This window comes from Apodemus sylvaticus, chromosome 17, assembly GCF_947179515.1.
Source record: "Apodemus sylvaticus chromosome 17, mApoSyl1.1, whole genome shotgun sequence".
Classification (NCBI taxonomy): Eukaryota; Metazoa; Chordata; class Mammalia; order Rodentia; family Muridae; genus Apodemus; species Apodemus sylvaticus.
Genome location: NC_067488.1, coordinates 59,084,754 through 59,109,986, shown reverse-complemented (window position 1 = coordinate 59,109,986; position 25,233 = coordinate 59,084,754). Strand labels below are relative to the sequence as shown.

The following is a 25,233-nucleotide window of genomic DNA, read 5'->3' as shown; positions in this document are numbered from 1 at the left end:
AAGAACGATTCCAACATCTCATGCTGAGATCTTTTGCTTTCACAAATAACATATATATAATAAACAATGTATGAGCATACTGCTGCTGTGCCCTGGGATCCAAGTTCTCACCATAGGTACTGTGTGTTTTTCCTATTTAATAGCCATGGTATGATGTTTTCATAACAATTAAAAAAAAAAAAAAACGTGTTTAGGACTCCTACATCGTGTGTGCTATTTTCTATGTGGAAGATTTGTTTCATGTTCTACATTAGTTAACTTTTATATCAAAACTGTATTAAACATGTACTAGCACAACTTGACCGAAAAATAAGATCCATAAAGGTGAAGTGCCCCCCAAAGAATGGCACAAGCACCACCAAGGAGAGAACTGCATCCCATTTGCTAAAGACACATTATGAAGATCAATGATTGCTGTGATAGTCAGCTGTAGTGACAAATATATTTTAAATGTAGGATGTGTATCATGCATACTGTTACTCGGGGCATTTATGATTCTCCTTGTTGCTGTGACAAAATACTCAAGACGAAAAGCAAGTATGAGGAGGAGAGGTTTTATATGGTTTATAATTTTAGGTCACTTTCATCACTGATGGAAGTCAACCCAGGAGTCCAAGCAGGGATTCTGCTTGCTGGTTTAGTGTCTGGGTCACTCCACTAGCTCTCTCCTACAGCCTAGGAATGGTACCACCCATGGTGGGGTGGGTCCGTCCACATCAGTCATCAATCAAGAAATTCCTTTACAGACATGGCTGAGGGCCAGTCTTATTTAGGCAATGCTGCATTTGAGGCTCCCTCAGATGGCTCTAGGTTGAGTCAAGTTGGCTGTGGAAGCTGAATGTAAGCCAGGCATGGTAATGCACACCTGATATCCCAAAACTCTAGGAAGCAGGAGGATCATGAGTTTGAGGCCATATTAGGCGATAAAGTGAGATCTTGTCTCGAAAACAACTCATAAAAGTAAAATATATTTTTTTTAAAAAAAATTCTATGTGCTAATTCTGTGTCTGTTACATTAATAGCGGAAGGTTGTGAATTGATTTTTTTCCCTCTGTTCTAGTTTGTGCCATTCAGGGATTATATTGACAGAAGTGGAAACCACATACTCAGCATGGCTAGACTGGCCAAAGATGTCTTGGCTGAGATCCCCGAGCAGTTCCTCTCCTACATGAGAGCCAGAGGAATCAAGCCATCACCTGCACCCCCGCCATACACCCCTCCTACACACGTGCTGCAGACACAAATCTGACCACGCCCAGATGCTGATGCCCCTCACATGCCAGTCGGAACTGCTAAGCCTGTGCTTTGATCCTGGTGCTCTGCTATGAACCAGGGAATGAGACACTTTCTCAATTTGGTTTCAGCAGTACTGGATAATGTGCTTTCTTGGATCCAAAATTAATTCTCTTCCTAAACCAAAACTGTAAATAGGGTTGTTGCATGAGCAACCGGGAAATCATTTAAAATGCTTGAAGCAAAGTAGAGATGTCTTCTCTAATTTTTGAACATTTTTGTTTTGGTCTCAACAGAATAGTAAATTCCCAATGTATTATTGGGGAAAAGCACAAGCTACATTTTTAACACAAATGTCCTTGACTGCTACATATATAGGCCAGCAGTCTCTGTGTCGATGTTTACACGTTACTACTTTTTAAATTTCAATACTTTTATAACTGTTCTTAAGAATAAGTTTTAAATATTGAATCCTTTGTCTTCTTAATTGCAATAGCTATAATCACAGGAGCAATATCTCTTTGAATGACTGTCTGGACATTCACAGTATGATTAAGGGAAGAGAAAGAAGTAGAATCTACTTAGCAAATAATATCCGTCATCAGTTTTGGCCAATAGTGGGAGTTTCAACTTTTAAACAGATGTGGCCCTGTAATATGCATTTTTTCATGGACTTTGGGTTTAAATTTAGACTGCAATTTATCTTTCGTAATGCCAACTAGAAGCAATGAACAAGCAAACATTGCCAACTGTTAATGCACAAAATATACTTTGTATAAAAACCACCATCCTTATAACGCTATCATTTAATGCGTTAAAAACAAGACTATATAACTCCAAACCATGTAGCAGGTGTTTTGAACTTTGTATTAAGTTGTATCCTGTCTAGATATTTTGATTCAAAGGGATACTGGCTCTCTTGCTTGGGATTTCCATTCTTACCCTTCCACCTTGCCTTGGGGGTTGCACAGGCTGGAGTCTCTTGTGAATTCTCAGTTCAATGTACACAACCCTGTGACTCAGCACACAACACGTTTTGTGACATAAACTCATTCCTGTGCCCTGACCTGCCTGTTTGTAAATTAACCCATCTCTCTACCCTGACCTGCCTGCTCACAGATCAATTCTAAATAGTTTTCAATGTACAGTTTTTATACGAACTACAGTTTTGTGAAGTTATGTCTACATTTCTTTAGAACAAATGGCCTTAAATTCTCACAGAATTCCTGGAAATGATTGTGAATTGCCTTTAAAAATACAGAAGTGTGTATTTATTTGTTGTTGTTTTTGTGTCAACAGTGTGACTGCTTTCTAATCTCTCTGCCTCCCCCTCTTTGCTACTTGGACTATTCCTACTGTGTGTGCTCTTGGCACAACTTGACCTATGGTGACTTTTATAAGCATGAAACTGTTTTAATGGGAAAAATGCATAATCCTCATAGCTAACAGAGTCACAGTTACATAACTGTGACGTAAATTGTCCGTTTTTAAGTACCTATTAAATTATTTAAAAGGATAGCTGTCTACTGTGTATTTCCTGGGAGCGACATAGTTTCATAATTTCCTTCACTGGTCTTAAACATGTACGCTGGTCTATTTTATTAGCCAACAGACTTCATAGGTTTACCTTCATTCTTCAATCAAGAAGACAACAGTAAATACATTCAATATTCCTTCTTGTCAAACATCAGCTATTTTCCTTGTACTCACCAGAATGAGCACTCTTGTCTATGTGATAATGCACTCACATAGCACGGGACTGGATTCCAGGGATGTGATGCACCAACCTTGTGGCTTTGCAGAATAGTTGGGAAAATATATAGTCTTGGGTCTCCATGTAAGACTGGGAAAGTCTCGTCTCCTCATCGGGACTGGAGACGGCATACGTCATAGACTATCATGATTCCTGCAAATCAGGCTCATGCTCGCAGCCCTTGGGAAACTCAGTGTAACCACCTAATTTGTTGAGATGCTAGTAGGTATGCTGCAGTGGGAAGCCCGAGGAACACGTTACAGACTCAAACGCATGTCAGCAGCTGCACAGACCAACTGCACACCAAGGTGATTTGTACCTTAGATAAGATGCTTCAAAACGGTGTGCACCAGGAGAAAAGTGTCAGAACTGAATCACCAAACTGCTAGCCTTAAATTACTTGCCATTCTATCTGCATGATGAACTCTTGGGCTTTGGTTCCGTCACTTCTACCACCCACGCTCACAAGTTATGCGCCATCAATTTCTATTTCTTCCCAAAAGAGTATTCAGACTACACAGATCTGTGCTTTTTCCTTACCCATCCAATATTACCCAGCAATATGTCAATGCTGAGCTCCATCCTTAACTGTTTCATTGATAAACTACTTACTTGGGGAATATGACTTGAAGGGCAGTCAGTTTGGGAGGGGGTGGTGCTCCCTGGAGATATGCTTCAGGCTGCCTAGCCATCCTATGGAGGAGGTGTATTAAGTGGAGGCTAGGCCGGTCCTCCAGACGGGACTGGAAGTCACAAATGCTACATGTTCCTCAGGAAGTACAGTGATGAAGGTGGCTCTTGAGCCACAGATAATCTAGCTCTTGGGGTCCCTTCCTGACATGAGGCTTGTAGGATGTTATGTGTTTCTCAGTGCAGTGGGTAAGGTTGCAGACAGATGTCTCTGAGACTTCCTACTTGTGGTAGTGCTCCTCAGATGTCAATTGGTCCCCACATAGTGTTTGTTGAACCGGAAGGCAAGCAGACTGGCTCTGAGGGACTGTGCCTGAGTCTGACTTAGGGAAATATTGTTTGTAATTATATACAGTCATTGATATGACAAATGGACTTGTTTGCTTATCCCATACTTCCTCATCAGCACATCACCAACCCCAACAAGTCCCCATGCACTTATTTCCTAGGCTTTAGAGATAGTCTACATTTTACCATGGAAAATACAAACTTATTGGAAATTTTGTGCATTTAAATCTAAAGCAACCATAGCCAGAACATCATGATTTTTCTCATCAGGATGTTGCTCACTGATATAATTTCCACAAAATGGGACTGCTGGGCATTCATAATGGATTTAACAGAGTTTACTTCATATAGATAAGATTCACTATCGAAGGTACACATAGCACTGACTGTATAACTTAGGACAGGTAAAGGAAAAATATGCTTAGAACTGACTTAAAAATAGCAACACCCATCTCCCTCACCTTTCAAAACAAATGAGTTAATAAGTTATAAGAATGACTTAGTTGAGTTTACAAAAAGGATCACCTTAATAATTCTTACATTTCACAGAAGACAGCTTTTTGTCTTTTCCTCCCTCTCCCAAAATCTCCTAGATCCGCCCCACCCAACCAAATCCATACCCTTTCTTGCCCTACCTCATTAGAAAACAAGCAGGCATCTAAAAAGAAAATAAAGGAGGAAAAATAATAATATGATAAAACCAAAACTGAATAGGGCAAAATAAACAAATGGAGAAAGGCACACACGCAAAAGCACAAGTAACACATAATGCGTGTTCCAAGGTCCTTCACTCTCTGTACTTTGTCCAGCATGGCTCTCTATGTTTCCATATACTACAGGCAGAAGCCTCTTTGATGATGGCTGAACAAGACACTGGTCTATGAGTATAGCAGAATGTTGTTAGGAGTTGTTCTGCTACATCTCTTCAGCAGAACTGTAATATTTGGTTTTCTCAAAGGTTCATGGACTTTTTAGGAAACTATATGGACTCTATAGGTTCCTGGTTGCCCAACCAGTGTCAGACATGGGTTCCAACTCATGAACTAGTCCTTAAATCCAAGAAGATAGTGTTTGGTTGCTCCCATTGCTTTGGTGACACTGTTGAACCAGCAAATCTTGCAGACAGGTCACCATTACAAATGGGAGGTTTTGTAGCTGATTTGATGTCTACCTTTCTACTCTGGTAGGATACAGGGTGCCTTACAGTACTGTGAAGACTAGTCTGTAGAGTTGGGGATTGAGGTAAGTATCAGTTTGACTTCTCCATGTTTAATTATATATGAAGGAACTGTCTTCAGCAATAGGGCCTGACCAGCATCGTGTGGTGAGCAATCAATAGCTTTACCAAAAGCATGGGCTGTACGGGGTCTCTGTAGGGCCCCCTTCACCAGCAACTCGGAGATTAGCCATTCCTGACACTGGAAGCTTTCTTTGGTAGTGAGAGGTACTAGTTGGGACTCTGTCACTTCATTATTCAATGGTTGCATTTAGAAGACAACTTTGATTTATAACATGAAATAAATCTTTCAAATCTTAAAAGAGGACTTTAATTTTAGTATATTCAAAGTAATAGAAATTATTTACCTATTATTGCTAGTGTTAAGAAGAGATAAATTCAATATTTGGGATTTGGCTAACTTTAGATCACTTAGAGTTCTCAGTGAAGCCATAAAAAGACACAGCAAACATCACAGAATAGCCTTCTTTTCCTTTGTTCAGAGACTACATATACATTTTTAAATCTATTTTTTATCAGCTGGCTCTAGAGGTCAGTCACCAATTGAAGTCTTGAAAGATAATTATAAGTGATTCTAAGTTTCACTCATTTTTTTTCCTGAGGACATTTGATATTTCATATCAATGATTTTAAATATAAATCTAAAAAAATGACTTAGTATGTTTGATATCTTCATAGATTGATCACAATAGCCCTCCAAGTTTCAGTAAGAGAGTGTAGCTTACCAAGATGCCATGCATTGATCATCAAAGACCTGGATGTCCATCTCCATGGTCTAGAAATCTTATCCATTTCATGCGATATTTTCAAGGATCCTTAAAACATTTTTATGCTAGCCTCTCAAAGACAGATTTTTGCATTCCCTGAAGTATGACTCTTTTAAGAGCCAGAAAGGTGGGATTAGTGGATGAACTTGAGTACTTAGCTATGAAAAGCACCCTCTAAAGGGTTGTACAAGTGGAAAATCTCAGCTTCTCATTTACAAAAGCAGACTTGTCACCATTCTTCTTTCATATACAAACTCGGAGGATAAATACAGGATAGATGTTGAAAGGTCTTCAAGTTTATGTGTATGTGTCCTTATACCTCCAATCTTCATAAAGACTTGATGCCAGGGAAGGGGCATGCCCCCTGGGGGAAGAGACTTAGAGAAGAAGGGGAGAGGACTAGGGAAGGGAATTCTGGGAGGGTGGACTGGGAAGTGGGCAACATTTGGGATGTAAATAATTTTTAAAAATTAATAAAAAGGTGACTGACTATAAAACACTGATTACTGAAGTGTTAGAGTACTTATTTGTTATCATAAAGTGAGCCAGAATTCGGTGTTTTCAGACTGAGAGAGAAGATCTATAAAGTCTAACTGGATGTGTACAGTCTAAAAAGTTCGCTAACTGGAAGGGAACTCACATTTAGTACTATCACCCTAGCCAACTACTCATGGCTGGAAGGATCATAGACCCTAGAGGAGAAACTACTACTGCCATTTTCCTAAGCTGATATCATTTCTAACTATATACTGAAAACTTACTTTATACCTGCATATAAGTATGGTTTTTACACCCTATTTAAGAAGCTTCTCTTTTAATCAGAGATCATTACAGAGATCTACAACTGGTCAAAATACAATGAGTAAGTGATCATGGATGCCCAACCCAAACAATACATCTGTAATGTAAGTCCTACACCTAAGGCTCAGGGGAACATCTCCGGGGAGAGAGAGAGAGAGAGAGAGAGAGAGAGAGAGAGAGAGAGAGAGAGAGAGAGAGAGAGAGAGAGAAAGTGGGAGCCAGAGAACCAGGATACATGCTGATAGTGTCTTCTAGACACTGGAAATCTACCTCCATGAGGTCTCAACAATATGGTTGCCTAAACAAGACCTACTTAATGACAATATCAATTATCATGCCAGCATGGATGAGGAAAAGATCCTAAGATATTGTACCTAGGTGAAGAGATGTCCTCAGCCATTGGATGCTGAAAGAGTGCTACTTAAGCCCAACTAGTGAGTGCTACATACAAATACAACTAAATTTTCTCAGTAGGCTGTATATGATATACATGTATAGAAATTTTTTAAAAAAAGGTCATCAATTTGTAAGAGTAGGAAGTTATCAGAGGAATTAGAAGGGTGGAAATTATGTAAACACAGAACTCATAAAATTCTCAAAAAAACTTCTAAAAATTAAAATAAGAACAAGTATCTACCTTGTTTGAGTTAGGGTTTCCATTGCTGTGACAAAACGCCATAGCCAAAAAGGAAGGTCGGGGAGGAAAAAAATTATTTGGCCTACACTTCCACTTCCATAGTCCATCACTGGAGGGAGTCAGAACTGGAATTCAAGCAGGGTTGGAACCTGAATGCAGGAACTGATGCAAAGGCCCTAGGGTGAGGTTGTGTTGCTTACTGGCCTGATTTCCACGGCTTGTTCAGCTTGCTTTCTTATAGAACACAGGCCACCAGCCCAAGGATGGCACTACCTACCACGAATTGACCATGCCCAGTTGACAACTAATTGAGAAAATGCCTTACAGCTGGATCTCATGAAGGCACTTCCTCAACTGAGGCGCCTTCCTTTCTGATGACTCTAATTTGTGGCAATGTGATGCACAAAACCAGCCAGTACAGAGCTTTAAAGCAAGACAATTCTCCAGAAAGGAAGGAGAGAATGTCAGCACTACTCTTAACAGCAACCATCATCCTCTCGAGGCTTCAGGCCAGGTTAATGGAGGTGAAAGGTGAGGAAAGAGTATTAGGTGCACTCCTACCAACACCTGTCATCCTTGGTGAGCTTCACAATCAAGCTAATGGTGGTCAAAATTGTTCTGTTAAAATGGAATGAAATGAATTAAAGACAAACTTAAGCACTCCAATTTCTCACATTTCCAACTTTAATCCCTTTGCCCATGTTCTTTGGGACATGTTGGCAGTAAAATGGTCAAAAGCTAGGCAGAGAACAGGATGAAAGAGGAAAGAGTTCTGGAAGCTTTGATCAAATCTGATGGTCATGTGGACCTATGTTAGTAGAGAATAGGCCAAGGTCTTCACCAGATGCCAACTTACTCTATCATGTCTCTGCTGGAAATTCTCATGACAAAAATGCTAAATAGCAACACAGAACAGTGATGAATGACATGAGAGGCTGCATTCAGCAAATACCCAGATTCTTGCTTAAAAATTAAAATAGCAAGATTGTATGTTGTATACCGAACAGACATTAAATCTTCAACCCGGTGTTTTATCTATGTCTTCCTGATATATGATGGCTATATATATATCAGGGATATAGATGGGGCAGATACATACTGTCACTGGTGTGTCTGTGTACATGGGGCAGATACATGACTTCACTGGTGTGTCTGTGTAGATGGAACAGATACAGGTCTTCACTGGTATGTCTGTGTGGTTGGGACAGATACATGTCTTCACTGGTGTGTCTGCACCATGATGCATGTGATGATGACAGTATAGTGGACCTAGTAAACAAGACATAGGACCCTGAAGAAATGTAGGCGTTTTACTCCTATTTCCTATGTTTCTTGATTTCTCAATCCTGGAGGAAATATGTATGGCCTATACAGGATGTGGGCTACAATTCTGAGGCTTAAAACTTTGCAAATGTATTTATAACAGGATGTGGTCATTTTCATATCCTACTGTGTCAAAATGTATTTTTTTAAATGTATTCTTGCATCCTTTGCTTAGCAACAAAGCTGAGATGGGTAATGCCTGTGAATTTAGCGGTGGTGTAGAGGACTTGGGGTATTAATACACTGACATTTTAGCTCAACATTCCACCCACCCACATTCTATTGAAAACTAAATTCCATTAAACTTTCTAAGAAGGGACAAATAAATATTCTAAATCCTACTCACATCTCCCATCACATGATCAGTTTCTTCTAAGCAGCAAAATAATCAGGATTGTTAGTATTTAATCACTTAGGAAAAACTACTTCACACAGAATCTTCACATTATAACTTTTTCAGTGCTTCAAGCTGAGTATTTCCATGAAACACGGCTTTCTTACCACTCACTTGCCTTTTCTCCAAAATCTGAATAGAAATGTTATCAGCTTTTTCTTGGACAGCTGATGTGTTTGAACTGGGTGGTTTTGATACTGAGAATCACTATAGAAGAAGCATACATTAACAGAAAGCCCATTTTCCTTTAGATGTGTTTCATTAGCAGCAATTTGTCAGATACTTTTACCTTTCTTGATAGATATGGCCAGGTAAGCAAAAGATCTTTTATTCCAATCATAGTCACTAAAATTAATTCCCATGTCACTCCAAAAACATGTCTGTGTGAGTTGGTTTTTGTCAACTTGACATAAAGCTAGGCATACATGGGAAAAGATAATCTTAAAAGATAAATTGCCACCGTAAGATTGGCCTGTAGGCAAGTCAGTTGCACCATTTTATTAATTACTGATTAATTTGGGAGGACCCTAGCCCATGACTGGGCACGTACTGAAGTGTATAACAAAGCTGGCTGATCAATCCACAAGGAGCAAGCCAGTAAGCAGCATCCGTTCATAGCCTTAGCATCAGCTCCTGCATTCAGGTTCCTTCATTATTTTCTCCTGACTTCCATTTATGATGGATTATTGCATACAAATGTAAGATGAAATAAACCCTTTCTTCTTCAAGTTGCTTTTGGTAATGGTATTTACCCTAACTAAAACAATCTTTTTTTTTTAAGATTTATTTATTTGTTTCATATATGTGAGTACACTGTCTCTGTCTTCAGACACACCAGAAGAGGGCATTGGATCCCATTACAGATGGCTGGGGACCACCATGTGGTTGCCGGGAATTGAACTCAGGATCTCTAGAAGAGCAGTCAGTGCTCTTAACCGCTGAGCTATCTCTCCAGCCCCTAAAACAATATATCTATGTTCATCTTTCTTATTTATTATATATGTAAGTTACAGAATAATGAATGACAAAAGGTTTTAAAAGGAATTTCAAATAGGTATATGAAGCCAGAGCTAGAAAATTATAATAATAGAAAGCATTCTTTGTGGGAGTGAGATAATAAATCAAACCAAGCTGGAGAATCTACTCAGGCTGCTGACTACAGGTCATAGGTTCAGGCTGCAGGCTCAGAGTTAAGATGAAGGAGCAGAGTCAAGTGAAGGGCTGTGCCCAGTCTACATAGCTAGATAGACGCTCTGGGTATATTAATGGCTGTCTTGATGGACTGTACATGCAGATGGATAAATGAGAATAAGGATTGTCATGGCAGATGTTATTTCTTGAGCCCTCATCAGCAGGAAGTCCAAGCCAAACTAAAGTCCCCGGGATAGTCAGGATTTCGTAGCCTGATGGTCAGAAGACATGTTGGGTTATTCCCTTTACATTTCCGTAGAGTGCAGATGAGTTACACCTTTTAATGTGACTATTATACCCTCAAGTTCTTCCTCCTGATTTTCCTCATATGATCTTAATAAACTCCTTGACTTTCAATTAACCCCAATGAATGTATCAGGAGGCAGGCTTTTAACTCCCAGGAAGAAGTCATTTCTCAGTCTGCACTGGAGAGGTGATGCCACATTGCTCATCTGTCAATCCAGGGCCTGAGTCATTCTTTGTCCTCAAAATATAGCCAAAGACACTTGTAAAATGGAGTCTCTCTGGGCAAGGCACAGTCTGAAAAGCCATATTTGACCAGGAGAAAGGCACAACTCTGTCTATTTTACATGCAGGGATGAGTGGATTGTGGACTTCTGCTTCTCCAGACACTGCCACAGTTAGTGTTTTGCTTGGAGTCAACCTGCCCCATTCTGAAGCAACTCAGAAATCTTGCTTCCAAATTTATATTCTAGGGTTGATAACCTTATCAACACCAGAAGTATGCCTAAGTCATCAAGGTTTGTCAAATAATATACAAACTTGATTTACTTTCACTTCCAAATACACAGAGCATAATAAAGAACATTGAACATTATGGGGTCTCTAGCTAAGATTCACATTTAGCTGAAGAGTCTGTGAGTTTGCTTGCTATGTCTGATACCCTTATTTTATGATTGTACTATAAAACTTACACCTTTGTCCAAAAAGTTGGCATAATTACTAATATAATAATGTCTACCATCTCAATAAGTTCTGAAATTCATCACATCACTCATTTTGTCTCTTTAGCTGACATTGTTGTTATTAGTATTTTAATTACTATGATTATGAATCTATTAGCGTATTTGTTGTCTATTGCTTTACTGTATAGGCATTATAATTATATACTTTATTTATTAAATTTTAATCATATAATGCTTCTCAGGCAATGAATGCCAAGATCACAGACAATAACAACATTTTGTTTGTCTTGGAATGTATTTCAATTCCACATATATGTCAAACTCCTTGAGAAACAATTCTTATTTTTGTGAAATTAATCCTAATTTATAATACTCCCATGGTTTATTATTTATATTATTCTTGATTATTTCCTGCATTTCTTTTCCATCTGTGATACTTTTTTTTGCCTTAACAGATTTTTTCCTCCTTTCATCCTTCCTTCCCTCCTCCCTCCCTTGTGAAGAGTCTACTGGTAAAAAGTTCAATCTTGTATCAGCCTCCGCCTTCCTTGAGACAGGGTCTGTCTGTTGCATTCCAGTCTGTTCACCTGCAAATTAAGATCATCCTACTTCACCCTGCCAGGTACTGGGATTGCGAATGTGTTTATACATGACTCTGCATGTGCTTTTCGAGGATAATTGCTCTGTGCAAATGTTTTACGTTAGCATTTATGTTTGCTCTCTGTATGTGGCAGGTAATCATCTTTATTTCAACTTGATTGGACTGATAACCATGGCACAACTTTTGAGTGTGTTTGCGAAGTTGCGCCTAGAAACATTTAAAAGTAGAAGGCTTCATCATTCAGTGGCACCATCCCAGGAGGAAAAGTTTGTCTAAAATATAAAGGAGAATGTGGTCTAAGCATATCCAACTCTCTTTACTTCCTGATTACAATGCAATGTGACACTCCCCCATGCTCTTGCTGCGGAGGTGTCCTGCCATGATGTAACTCAAATTATGAGCCAAAATAAACCCTTTTCACCTTAAATCACTTTTGTCAAGTATTTTGTCTTTGGAAGAAGGAGAGCAGCTAAACGGAGCTGTCACTGTTCCCACTCCTACTGTTAAAAACTCATGGCTCAGGAACTTACATGTTATTCATAAAGTCTATACTCACCCTCCAGCAAAAGTTAATTTGCTTTTCAGCCAAATGCTATGTTGTTGTTTAGTTGTGGGTTTCCTTGTGCTTATTTTCATTTGTTTTATTTGGATGGGGAAGATTGGTATTTTTATTATTTTTGAAAATTTCATACACATCATTTTAATTTAGATTTCTACTCTTCTCTGTTTTGCAATCTTCTGCAATTGTAATTATCTTCCGGCAGTGACTAGTTTCATGTCAGCTTGACATAAGCTAGAGTCATCTGAAAGGAGGGAACCTTAACTGAGAAAATGCCCCCATAGGATCCATTTATAAGGCATTTTCTTAATTGGTGATTTATATTTACATGGGAGGGACCAGCCCATTGTGGATGGTGCCATCCCTGGGCTGGTAACCTAGGGTTTTACAAGAAGGGGAACTGAACAAGCCTTAAAGAGCAAGACAGTAAGCAACGCCCTTCCATGGCCTCTGCACCACCTCCTGCTTTTAGCTTCCTTGCTGTCCTGACTTCCTTCAAGGATGAACAAGGGGTTCTTTCCTCCCCAAGTTGCTTTTGGTCACTGTGTTTCATCAGAGCAATAGTAACAGTAAGAAAAAAAAAAAAACTGGTACTAGGAGGGTACTGAGCATGTTGTTTCAGGGGAGGATTGTGATAGGAACTTGGAGTTGAAAGAGTCATTGAGACCTCAGTGGGCTGTTCTGTAGAAGCCTGGAAGACAATGTTGACAGCGGTGCAGATGATGGAAGACCAGCTTGGAACGGGTCCTTCACGTGAAGAGTCTATGGTGTCTGGTTGAGGAACTATTTGTTGTTAACAAGAGACCAGAACCACTAAAGTGGTTTTGTTCTGGTAATAGAATGGATGCTGGTCAGCTGAGGCTGACCAATCAGCCATGATAAAGCAGAGACCGGCATCATTGAGGTGACATCTTGGTAAGTGTGTCCTCTGCATCAGCACACAGAAGCTCTGGTCCAGAGGTAGGCATAAAATGATTGGGAGAGAGCATGAGATATTTGCAATTCTTGCATGTATTTTTTGATTTGCTGTAATTCACCTAAAACCAATCCCTCCTGATATTTGTTTAGGAATATTTTGACAAAATTTCAAATTCTTATACTTATATCCTTCTTGAATAAATTCATAGAAGTATTAGAAAGCATTGATTGAATGAGCATGCAGCCTACATTGCAAGTAAGTAAGCTCACTGGGACACTTAAGTGATTATTAAAGAGTTTCATCATCTCTCAGTGATAGCTTGCCTGAAGCCTTACTGGATCAAGCTTAGCTGTTTAGGCTTTTGTATTGCAAGATAGACACTGGAGAAAGTATTCCATGTAGATGTGTCACATAGGCAATTAAATTTGAAAGACCTAATAAACTTCTGTGTACCTTCAGTATTTTTCCTCAGTGTCTGAGATTAACAAGATTATGTGGACATTTTCTTGGCATGGAGGTCATATTATAACTTTATACTTAAAGGACATATACCCTGGCATGTATACAGGGCCCTCAAGCACATACACACACACACACACACACACACACACACACAAAACCACACGCTACCTTACGAAATACATAAAAGCAACCAGTCTAGTCTATATGTTACTTGTATGTATATCAACTGGCTCAAATCTGTATGTTACTTGTATGTATATGACGCCAGTGACCACTCACTTCTAAGCTTTCTTTTTCTTTCCATACCCTGTCACTTTTTCTATTCTATCTATTCTGTGCCTTAAATGCCTTCCAAATATACCAACTTTTCTTCTTGCACATGAGTCCACCATTATTTCTAATTCAGATGACAGCAGTCTCTCTTAGTGCCTTTCTTTCTGTCTCAGTTGCTACAATCCTTTCACTACTACATCATGCCACTGTTATCAGTGTGAAGATGCTCTTCTCTTACACTAAACCTGCAAAGGTACCCTACTGTCCTTCAGAAAATGTCTGCATTTATAATCATGGCCTATGAGTCCTAACATAGCTATAGGTCATTGTCCTGCCTATCTTCCTAATTTTCATGAGAGAGACAGAGAGCGGTGCACATACAGAGAGAAACATACCATCAACCCATCACTATATTTTTAATATTGTATTAATATTAATGGAACATATATTACAACAGGTCAAAACAGTATTAAAGATCTCCTTCATATGAAAATATTTCAGGAGACCAATGTAATCTGTAAAATAAGTACAGTTACTGTTTTTATGTTTGAGACAGGGACTTACTATGTAGCTCAGGCTGGTCTGAAAATCTATGTAGACCAGGCTGGACTTAAACTTATAGACATCCACCTGCCTCTGCCTCCTAAGTGCTGGGATTAAATTGTGTACCACAACATACAATTTTAGCAAACCTTTATTTCTCTATGGGTAACACATATGACATGTAGTTTTGATACAGATTTGTCATCACACTTTCAATTCCTTTCAATTTACATTACTCTTTTGATGATCCAGTTTATTCTAAGGTCTGTAGTTGCTTTGGCTGGCTTCTTCTTTTTATACAGTGCCTCTTTGGGGAAAATCTTTTGGGCTTCACAAACCATCAGAGTGTCCCAAAGCACAATGCTAGATATACCTGAAGAACAATATGTCTACATTGTATTTCAATGTGAGTGCTTTTACTTTAAGGAATTCAACTGCAAGCTGTGTAAGGTATAGGACTGACTAGGAATTTAAACTCTTATGGAATTTCTAAGAGCTTACTGATCCATTCAAGACCCAGAATTCATATTGATAGGTTGCTTGCTGCAATGAGTGTGTCTTATATAGTAGCTTGCCTTCAGTTAAAAGTTTGACTTTATTTCTTCTATAGCCATGTGCTACCTTTTTTTTTTTTTTTTATCATCAGGCACAGGATGCACCTACAAATAGCTAAGGAAGGATTGGTTAGTAAAAGACTATTACAATATTCTCACTCAGCACCACAAAAAGACTTCTGCTCTCAATATTTTAATTTAAAATTCAACCTCTGTGATATGTTTTGCATATAGCAGCAGCATGTGGTTTGGCAGTGTTCCAAGTATGACTGACCCAATAGAGAAATTTGTAAAGCTTTGGAATAGCTTAAAGTAGCCCTGTGTCACCTCAGTATGACAAAGTGGAATGGAAAATAATAAACCATTGACTCTTTCGATGTAAGTGAATAAAAGGAAAGAACAAAAGTGCACACAAAGCTTCTTAAAGGAAGAAATAGAAGACAATTGGCTGCTCTATGCTCAGCATCCTGGGCCCTGGCTTTGGTACAGTAGTTGCTCACCAAATACTTAATGAAGTAAAGGTCACAGTATGTATCAAAGGTGAGTTCTTTCTCCAGAACACCACCTGGCTCTGTAAGTTATACATACATACATACATACATACATACATATATATGTGTGTGCACATGCATATTTTATCATACATCCATATATATTTTACTTATACCTATATGTCTATGTAGATATATAGATCTTTATATGTGTCTAGGATGTGCATGCTGTGGACATTAAGTATCTTCCTCAATTGCTCTTCACCTTATATTTTGAGACAAGTCATTCATTGAACCTGGAGATCACTGACTAGCTGGACAGACTGGCCAACAAGCCCAACAGATCCTCCTGTTTCCACTGTCTGATGCTGTTATTACACGTGTGTGATATCATGCCTTGGTTTTACATGGTTGGGTACCCAGGATCTCAATTCAGTTCTTGTGCAACAGGTCTTGACAGGCTCAACCATCTGCCAAGCTCCTGTGATTGATACATAGATAGATAGATAGATAGATAGATAGATAGATAGATAGATAGATACAAATATACATGCAAATGCAGATGCAGATACAGATATATTCCAGTTTTGCATTGCCTTCACCATGATAAAATTATTCTGTGCTGTCATTTTAGGAAATGTACATTTTTTTCAGTGATAATACAAAATTATTATTGTGCAAATATAATGCGTTCAGAATGCCCTGCTACATATTGAAACTTTTGGATAGCTTAAATAGAAGCAGTGCTAGTTCTGGTTAGTTACAATGTTTAGTTTGCTTTTCACTCTTAACCTCCATATCTTTGATCTAAAAACACTGCCACATATTCAATGAGAAGTGTGTGTGTGTGTGTGTGTGTGTGTGTGTGTGTGAAGCTTCACATAACAATAAGGATTCAATGATGAAGAAAATGACTGAAAATCATGTTCTTTCTCATCTGCCATTTTTAGTGGGAATGGCAATTAATTATATAGTTCCTAAAATTGGTCACGGTTCTAATCCATTTCAAACATCAATGATTTCCTTGATTGTTTGCTAATTAGATTGGGGAAATGAATGCAGAAATCATAAACTTATGTGAGAAGGAAAACAAATGAGACTCGTCCTGCTTCCCATTCTCCTCCATGCATCTTTAGAGTTTTTTCTTCCTGAAACATTATTCTATTTATTGTAATTTTTATTCCAGACAGTCCCATGTATATATTTTAAATAAGCATGTTTTCTGCGTTTTAAGGATTGTCTACATTTAACTTTAAAGGGTTCTATTTCATTTTTGTCAGCTAAACCAAACACTGCGTTTCTACATTTGTGTTTAGATTAAAAGAATCCCAGAGCTGTTTCCAGCACATTCATTTTCCAAAGTGGAAGAAGGGTTATATGCACAGACAAGCAATCCTTTTGGATAGTAGCAGCATTATACAGGACCTCTTGTGATATACTTGCTTGTAAGGTACTGCTTCTTCATGTAAGTGATTATCTGTGCTAAAATAAGTCTTATGTAATTGCTCTAAGGGCATGCTTATCTTCCCAAGCCTCTTGGGAAAATAAAAATAGGGCACATTTAACTCCTGTGAATGAAAAAAAAAAGTCTTTAAACTTGTCAGCTTTGATAAATTTATGTGGGGAGACCATAGGCATAAAAACTGAGTGCAATCGGGCTGTTGCCAACATTATTTTATTGCTAAACAAACACTATTTTCCTTTATTGCTACAACACAAGATAGAGCCTATTTATCAGTGACAACTAGATATAAGAAATACTGGAAATTCAGCATTTTATAAAGCCACCAGTCTGATGGATAGATTTACTTGATTCTGCATCTCATGAATGGATGATACACACCTCCCACTGGACTGTAAAGGGTTCAGTATTGGATCTTTCCTTGAGAATACCTTTTGTCTTGTAGAATCTTAATGCATGCAGGGTGATAAGAAGCTGGTTAGGACATCTGAAGAGAAGTGAAGCATCCTCAATGGATCCCAAGTCCTGCCATTCACACATGGGTGGAAGTATTCATTCAATATGCACTTCAATGAAGTGTCAATGTAGTCAAACAAGAGTCACCAGAAAGAAACATTTTAAGCTGCCTTGAAATAACTGATCCTGACCCTCTATTGAACAAAAACATATAAATGTTTCTCCTTCCTTTGGGAATTGTAAGCACCTGCACTTACTTGGCAGGCCTAGGTCACCTAATATGGCCACAAGGAATTAAAACAGGACAGGCTGGAGGGGGCCACAGACAACTGAGGCTGTTATGATTTGATTGAGAATAATCAGATCTTTTATACCTTTATCAAATACCAAATATGATGGCAATTGCCAAGATCAGTACAGTTGCAGTTGGAAGCATACAATGATGCTATCAAGTTATACAGGAAACATAAGATTAATGTCTAAGAACAATTGTCCTGCCAAGCTTCCATACTTTCTTGACTTCCAAGGGTACATACAGAAACACAGAGTCTTCACTGAGTGCTTCACTGCCTAGGATAGTGCACCAGTCTCTCAGGAACTGAAAGGCACAGTGTGTCCCAGGGGTCATGAACTCTGGTGGTTTGAATATGCTTGACCCATGGAGTGGCACTATTAGGTGTAGCCTTGTTGGAGAAAGTGTGTCTCTGTCGCACTGAGCTTTGAAACCCTCATCCTAGCCATGTGGGAGCTAGTCTTCTGTTTGCCTTTGAATCAAGATGTAGAACTCTTTGGCTCCTCCAGTCCCATGTCTGCCTGGATGCTGCCATTCTCCTGCTTGGATGATGATGGACGGAACCTGTAAGTCACCCCAAATTAAATGTTGACCTTTATAAGAGTTGTCTTGGTCATGATATCATTTTACAGCAATGGAACTCCTAAGACAGACATTTGGAGAAGGAAGCTCTGAAAGTGAACAGCCCTGCCCCACTTTCAGATCTTTCTCTGATTTCTGATCTGCTGATAAAATGGGATCAGTCAGATTTCTTCTCTGGCATCCTGTTGTCATGCCATCCTGATTAATATGGATGTCCCTTCTAGAGCCCATAAACCAAAATAAATTCCTATTTTAAAGAATTCCTCTTGCTTTTAGTTAAAAAAAATTTTATCACAGCACTGAGAAAGTAATGAATGGGTCATTTTTTAAAGAATTTGAATGTAATTAGCCTATGTGTTTGGATAATGTTTTCCCCAGAATATATGAGGTAGTAAATGAAAATCATAGTACAAGATACAAGATACTTTGTTACTGTTCAGGAAGGCCCTAGAGATACTCCCCCTCAAAGAAACATAAGCTATCACTATTTTCATGTTAACCCACCATACTTAGATGGTAAGACCTTATTTCTAATAACACCTCAAACTTTGGCTTACAGAATATAGAAACATCAATTATGAAGAAACTGCCTTCCTGAGGGCTAGTTTTCTGAATACTAGAAGGTGGGTATAGACTGTTGGAGGAGAAAAGATATTTGTGTTCTTACTCAGCACTGGACCCTACATACTACGATACTAAATGCCCAGACAAGGTGTGACTACTGGTGCAATAGCAGCTTGATTGCTATTTGGTAACTAATTACTTGGTGATTGGATTTCATAGAAGGGAATTCCTTTCCTTGTAATCCCAGTCAAATCCCATTGCCAGAAGGTTTTCCAGTTGAGTCTTTGGTTGTTATTTTGTTAACTGATTTTGTCAAATTGTCTTCTAAATATTTATGTGTATTCAAGACCTGGACTGTTCTCAACCTTGGTGAGAGAAGCATTTTGTTTGTTTGTTTGTTTGTTTGTTTTGGTTTGGTTTGGTTTGGTTTTTTGTTTTTGCAGCAGACATCAGTTAATGGAAAGATGTATAGTTTGTCAAACTAATAAGAGATTGAATGTTCAGCTCTATAGTGGACATCAATATCAGCCCCACCATGACCAAGGCTTTTTACTTACTATTTTGCAAAATAGTAAGTAAAAAGAATGCAAAGCCAGATAAGGGATGTGGGTGGGTTATATAGGAAGGTAGAGGAACAAGCCAAGAGGAGCAAGGCTGAAAGTGACATTCTTCCATGGCTTCTACTTCAGTTTCTGCTGTTGGGTTCTTACCACGTGTTCCCATTTTGACTTCCCTCAGTGATCAAGTGTGATCCAGACCTGTTAGCAATAAATCCCTTCTTCTCCAAGTAGCTTTTATTCATGGTGTCTTTATCACATGAACAGAAAGCAAAATAAAACAAAAATTGGTATCTGGTCCATGGGCTATTGCCGTGAAAGACCTGATGACCATGCTGCTTTGGGAAGGATTATGGAGCTATTTTGGGCTGGAAACGTTTTTGAATAGTCAAAGTTTAATGGGCTATTCTGTGAGAACTTGAAAGATAAGGATACCAAGAGAAAGGCTGATAATCAAGGCCTGGCTTATAGAATTCATAAAGAAGTCTGAGAGCCCCTCAAAGACTCTATCAGGGTAAATCATGGATATATTTGAATTATGAATTGAGTTAAGCATCTATGGTGTCTGCTTAGCTGAAGTATCAGCTGTGATTAACAGGAGATGCATACTCCTAAAGTGAATTCTTTGTTTTACTTGTACAGTTGATGCTGGTTAGCTTTGAGAAATCAGCGGTGACAGAAAAGACCAGATTATTGAAGTAAAATCCAGAAGTATTTCCTCAGGGTTAGCACACAGAAGCTGTAATCGAAATTGGGCCAATGCTGTGTTTCATTCTTCTGGCTGAAGTTAATAATGTGTTAAGATGTTCTCATTGCATATTTGTTTTGAAGGCATGAAGGGATTGTGAAGAGCAGTTGAGAATCAGTACTAGGAGAGGACAAGAAAAGCCATTGATAGAGGTGAAACCTCAGTTGTAGTGGAGACTCCACAATGGAAGGGTTGTGGAGAACAACTAAGGCATGGCAACATGAGAAACCAGGAGCCAGGAGAGGCCACTGACTAAAGTGGATACCCCAGAATTCAAGATATCACAGAGAAAGGCTGAGGCTTGACACCAGGTCACAAGCTCAGAATTCCTAATGAGGAGCCAGGATATTGTTGGCAAAGGTATAAGCTGTGGAGTTTCCAGCAGATTGTAAATGCCAAGTCCTTGGAATAACCAAAGACAACAAAATACAAAGAGTTTTTGTGTTTGGATGTGATGTGTGTGTGGTGTGTGTATGTGTGTGTGTGTGTGTGTGTGTGTGTGTGTGTGTTTAAGTGCTATATAAACTATATGTGCTTTGAGGACTGTTTCCATGGCAATGTGTTAGAAGCAACATATCTAAATACCTTAATCTTTAAGAAATATTAAAAATATTTATGTTTTGATTACAACCTTATCTGATAACCATGATAGGGATTTTAAACTACAAAATGTAGGAACGTGTGCAGAGGGAGTTGCTAAGCTGCCAGCACCAAAGGGTTAAACCTTTTATTAGCACAGTAAATGAATCTGAGCCTAGCATAGACTTGGCTGAACCTCTGCAATTACCTGGTGCACTTGGCAAGAAAGAAATGGGATTGTAATCAACATAATTATATGGCGAAGCTCTGGAGGAACGATTTAAGAGTTGATGCAGAACATATTTGAGAAAGAATAAACATAAAATAACTTAAGTTTACAAGAAAGGTAATTTTGAGAACAAGCTACTTGAAGTAAGTATTAACTAAATTCCAAACTAAATTCCAAAATAGATGTTGTCATGGGGTCATTTTGAGAATAGAGACTATAAAGTAAAGGGATGTATTCTGTTGCCAAATGGGGACCTAACGGGTACATCTACAATGCTGTTCTACCAACTTGAGCAATCTTCAAGTGGGTTCTATATGCAGTGTGCTGCTTAACTGACAAGTGACATTTTGAAGCCAACTCTTGCAGAAAATGTACAGCAATTGGTAATATAGAGAAGGTTAAATAAAAATGGCTTAGGACCAGTTTGCAATCCCACCAGCAATGGCCTCTTTTTCTACATCCTTGCTAGCATCTGCTGTCACATGAGTTTTGTTTTTTTTTTTTATCTTAGTCATTCTTATTGGTTTAAGGTGGAATCTCAGGGTTGTTTTTATTTGCATTTCCCTGTTGACTAAGAGTGTTGAACATGTCTTTAAATGCTTCTAGGCCATTCAAGATAACTCAGTTGAGAATTCTCTGTTTAGCTCTGTAGCCCACTTTTTAATTGGGTTATTTTGGTTTTCTGAAGTCTAACTTCTTGAGTTCTTTCTCTATTTTCTATATTAGCTCTCTATCTGAGCATAGGGTTAGTGAAAATCTTTTCCTAATCTCCAGGTTGCCATTATGTCTTATTAAGAGTGTCCTTTGCCAACCAGGCAGTGGTGGCACATGCCTTTAATCCCAGCCCTTGGGAGGCAGAGGCAGGCGGTTTTCTGAGGCCAGCCTGGTCTACAGAGTGAGTTCCAGGACTACACAGAGAAACCCTGTGTCAAAAAACAAACAAACAAAGAGAGTGTCCTTTGCCTTACAGAAGCCTTTCAGTTTCATGGGGTCCCATCTGTCAATTGTTGATCTTAGAGCTTGAGCCGTTGGTGTTCTGTTCAGGAAATTTCCCCCTGTGCCAATGTTTTGAGGCTATTTTCCTCTTTCTCTTCTATTAGATTCAGTGTTTTTTGTTTTATGTGGAGGTACTTGATCCACTTGGACTTGAGCTTTGTACAAGGTAATAAATATGGATCAATCTGAACTCTTCTACATGCAGACTGCTAGTTAGACCAGCACCATTTGTTTAAGATGCTTTTTTTTTTCACTGTATGGTGCCTGCCGTGTACATACGATATTTTACAATTCATTATTATTTACCACAACACTAGCCAAACTAGGTAAGATTAAGTTGTACCTCTTCAACAAAGTTCTAGATGATGCAGAATTCTGCCATTCAGGGTTGGATGCACAGTGTGAGCAATGGTAAGGCCTTTGATATTAGCTTTTGTTTTTTAATGCCAATATATGACCTTAGATAAAATTTGGAGATATTATCTGGGCAATTTTATACTAATGCATATTTTGAGTTTTCCCTTGTTGCAATGAGGAGCACATTCAGAATTCTATAACCTCATACTTCAAACTCCTTTAAACCAGATGATCTGTCCTCAAAAGTTTATTCTTTAAATGGCTTCTTAAAGCTTTCTTCTACTAGTTATCAACTTATAATTTCATTTGCTCAAAGTCAACTGTTGTATCCTTTGTTTTAATTAGCAAATTTCAAAGTTAACTATGTTATATATCAACCTATTGACTACAGTATGAATGGTACAAACAGGAAGTATCACTAGCCCTATTTGAAGATTTTGATCAAGCAATCTTTATCAAGGAAAATTTGAATATACTTTATATTCCCTTCTATTTTATATAATCTTACAGCATGTGATGGACATGGCTAATAAGTTTTACAGTTGACTTATGACTGGGTAATGTATAATATACAGGAATTAATATTGTCTCAGTTCTGGAGTCTGAAAAGTTTAAAATGCAAGAGATACCATCTGGTCAGTATTTTCTGGTAGCATTGTCTCGGGGCAAGGAGAAATGAGCTTGCTTCTTTAGAATGGCAAAATGCTCAGAATCTAGGCACATCTTAAAGGTCCCACACACATTTCCTGCTCCCAGACTTCCTTAGTTGCCTATAGTTCTTTGTATAGGATTGACATCTCATGGGCTTTTATACATTCTGTCTGAGATGATGCCTTTTAAGAAATATATAGATTTTGAAGCCTTCACCCTCATTAATTGATCAATGTCATTACTAGGATAGTAGAATATTACTATGCTTTCACCTTCTGATCCTTCTGCATAGACTTCCTGATATCATAAAGACAGGCAGGGCCCACCTCAGCTGAGAGGTGTTTATTATTTACTTTTTAATTCTGGGGATTATGATATAATTACATTTCTCCCCTCCCTTTTCTCTTTCCAACCTATAAAAATTTCCTTTGCTTAGGTTTCATGTTTCATGTTTTTATTTTTATATATCTCCAGATATTTTCTAATTTATCCTGGGGCTTCTTTGATCCATGGGTTGTTTAAGACTATATTGCTTGCAGGGCCGGTGGTGGTATACACCTTTAATCCCAGCACTTGGGAGGCAGAGTCAGGTGGGTTTTCGAGGCCAGCCTGCTCTACAGAGTAAGTCCCAGGACAACCAGGACTACACAGAGAAACCCGATCTTGAAAAAACCAAATCCAAACAAAACAAAACAAAACAAAAGGTTAAAAAAAAGATTATATTGCTTAACTTCCACTAATGTGTTAATCTTCTAGGTTCTATCATCAGTTTCTAAGTTCACCCTGTTTTGATCAGTAATGCTTTATATATAATTTCTAGCTTTAAAATATATTTGGCTTTAGTCTGTGTCTAAATATATATTCTGTTCTGGGTCATGTCTCATGTCCTTTGTTTTTGGCAATGATGAACCAGGACATACCCTATGTGTTGCTGAGTCTTGTGTAAGTCTTCTGCTTCTTTACCTATCCTCGATCTGCTGTTCTGTTGATTTTTGAGAGTGGGCAATGATGCTTCAAATTATCATTATCACAGTTTATTTATACTTTTTAATCTACTGGTTTTGTTTCATATAAAATTACAATTTGCCATATGAATGCTTATAATTATTTTATATCCTTGTTGCATGTAACCTTTTATTAGCTTTTTGAAATGATCATTCATTTTGTTTGATGTTAGAATAGTCATTCCTACCCCACTTTGGTTACTATTTGCACAGAATACCTTTCCCATCCTTTTTATTTCGAACTAATTGTGGTTTTGGTTTCACAATAAAGTTCTTATATTTTAAAACTAATTTTCTTGACCTTGTTTTCGATTGGAAGAGTTTAATCGGTGTATATTTAAATCCATTGCACATGCTTCTCAACTTATGATGAGGCTAAGACTCAATACATTTAAAACATAAGGGGGCAGGGCAGAAATGCATTTGGTATATCTATCCAGGAAAAGTCATAGCTCTGTGATACAGAACACTAAGAGTAGTTCAGTTCCATGGCCTCAAGGTTGATGCAGAGTTGTGGCTTTCTACTACAGGCTGGTATTATGAAAATATTTTACCATATAATGATATGCTGGGAAATAATTAAAAGAAAATAATGATATCACTTAATAACCTACTGAATATGCATAGTTTTCAACAATTATGCAGTGGAGAAATAGGGTGAGGATAATCTGTATCGATAAAGAGGGATTATTTTGTTTTTATTTTCCATCTGACTTATAGTTTTGTCTTTTGTATGTTAGTATTTTTTGCATTGAATTTATTTTTATAGAGAACAGTTATTGCTCTATTGCTATGAAGATATACCACAACCAAGGTCACTGGGGGCTAGCTTACAGTTTCAAAGGGTTGGACCAACATCATGAGCTTCATGGTGGGTAGCAGAGTTTTAAATCTTGATCAACAGGCATAGAGAAACACTGAGCTTGGTATAGGTTTTTGAAACATCAAAGCCCAACTCCAGTGGCACACTTCCACCAATAAATAAAGCCATACCTACTTTAACAAGGCCATACCAGTCCCACTAATGAGGGACCAAGGTTTCAAACATATGAGTGTATGGGGGCCATTCTCATTCAAACCATGACACTTTCCTCTTTTTGTGTATATCTTAAAA

At 38.2% G+C, this 25,233-nt stretch overlaps 1 protein-coding gene across 2 annotated transcripts in view; it reads left to right on the top strand.

Moving 5' to 3' along the window:
- Cpne8 (copine 8) overlaps positions 1-2,749 on the top strand; it is a 178,920-nt gene extending 176,171 nt beyond the window's left edge. For both annotated transcript variants that reach the window (XM_052161280.1, XM_052161281.1), the window contains one exon: positions 1,061-2,749. In XM_052161280.1, the coding sequence (XP_052017240.1) occupies positions 1,061-1,249 (189 nt within the window). In that variant the 3' untranslated portion in view covers positions 1,250-2,749. The remainder of the gene's footprint in view (positions 1-1,060) is intronic.
- The last annotated feature ends 22,484 nt before the right edge of the window (positions 2,750-25,233 follow it).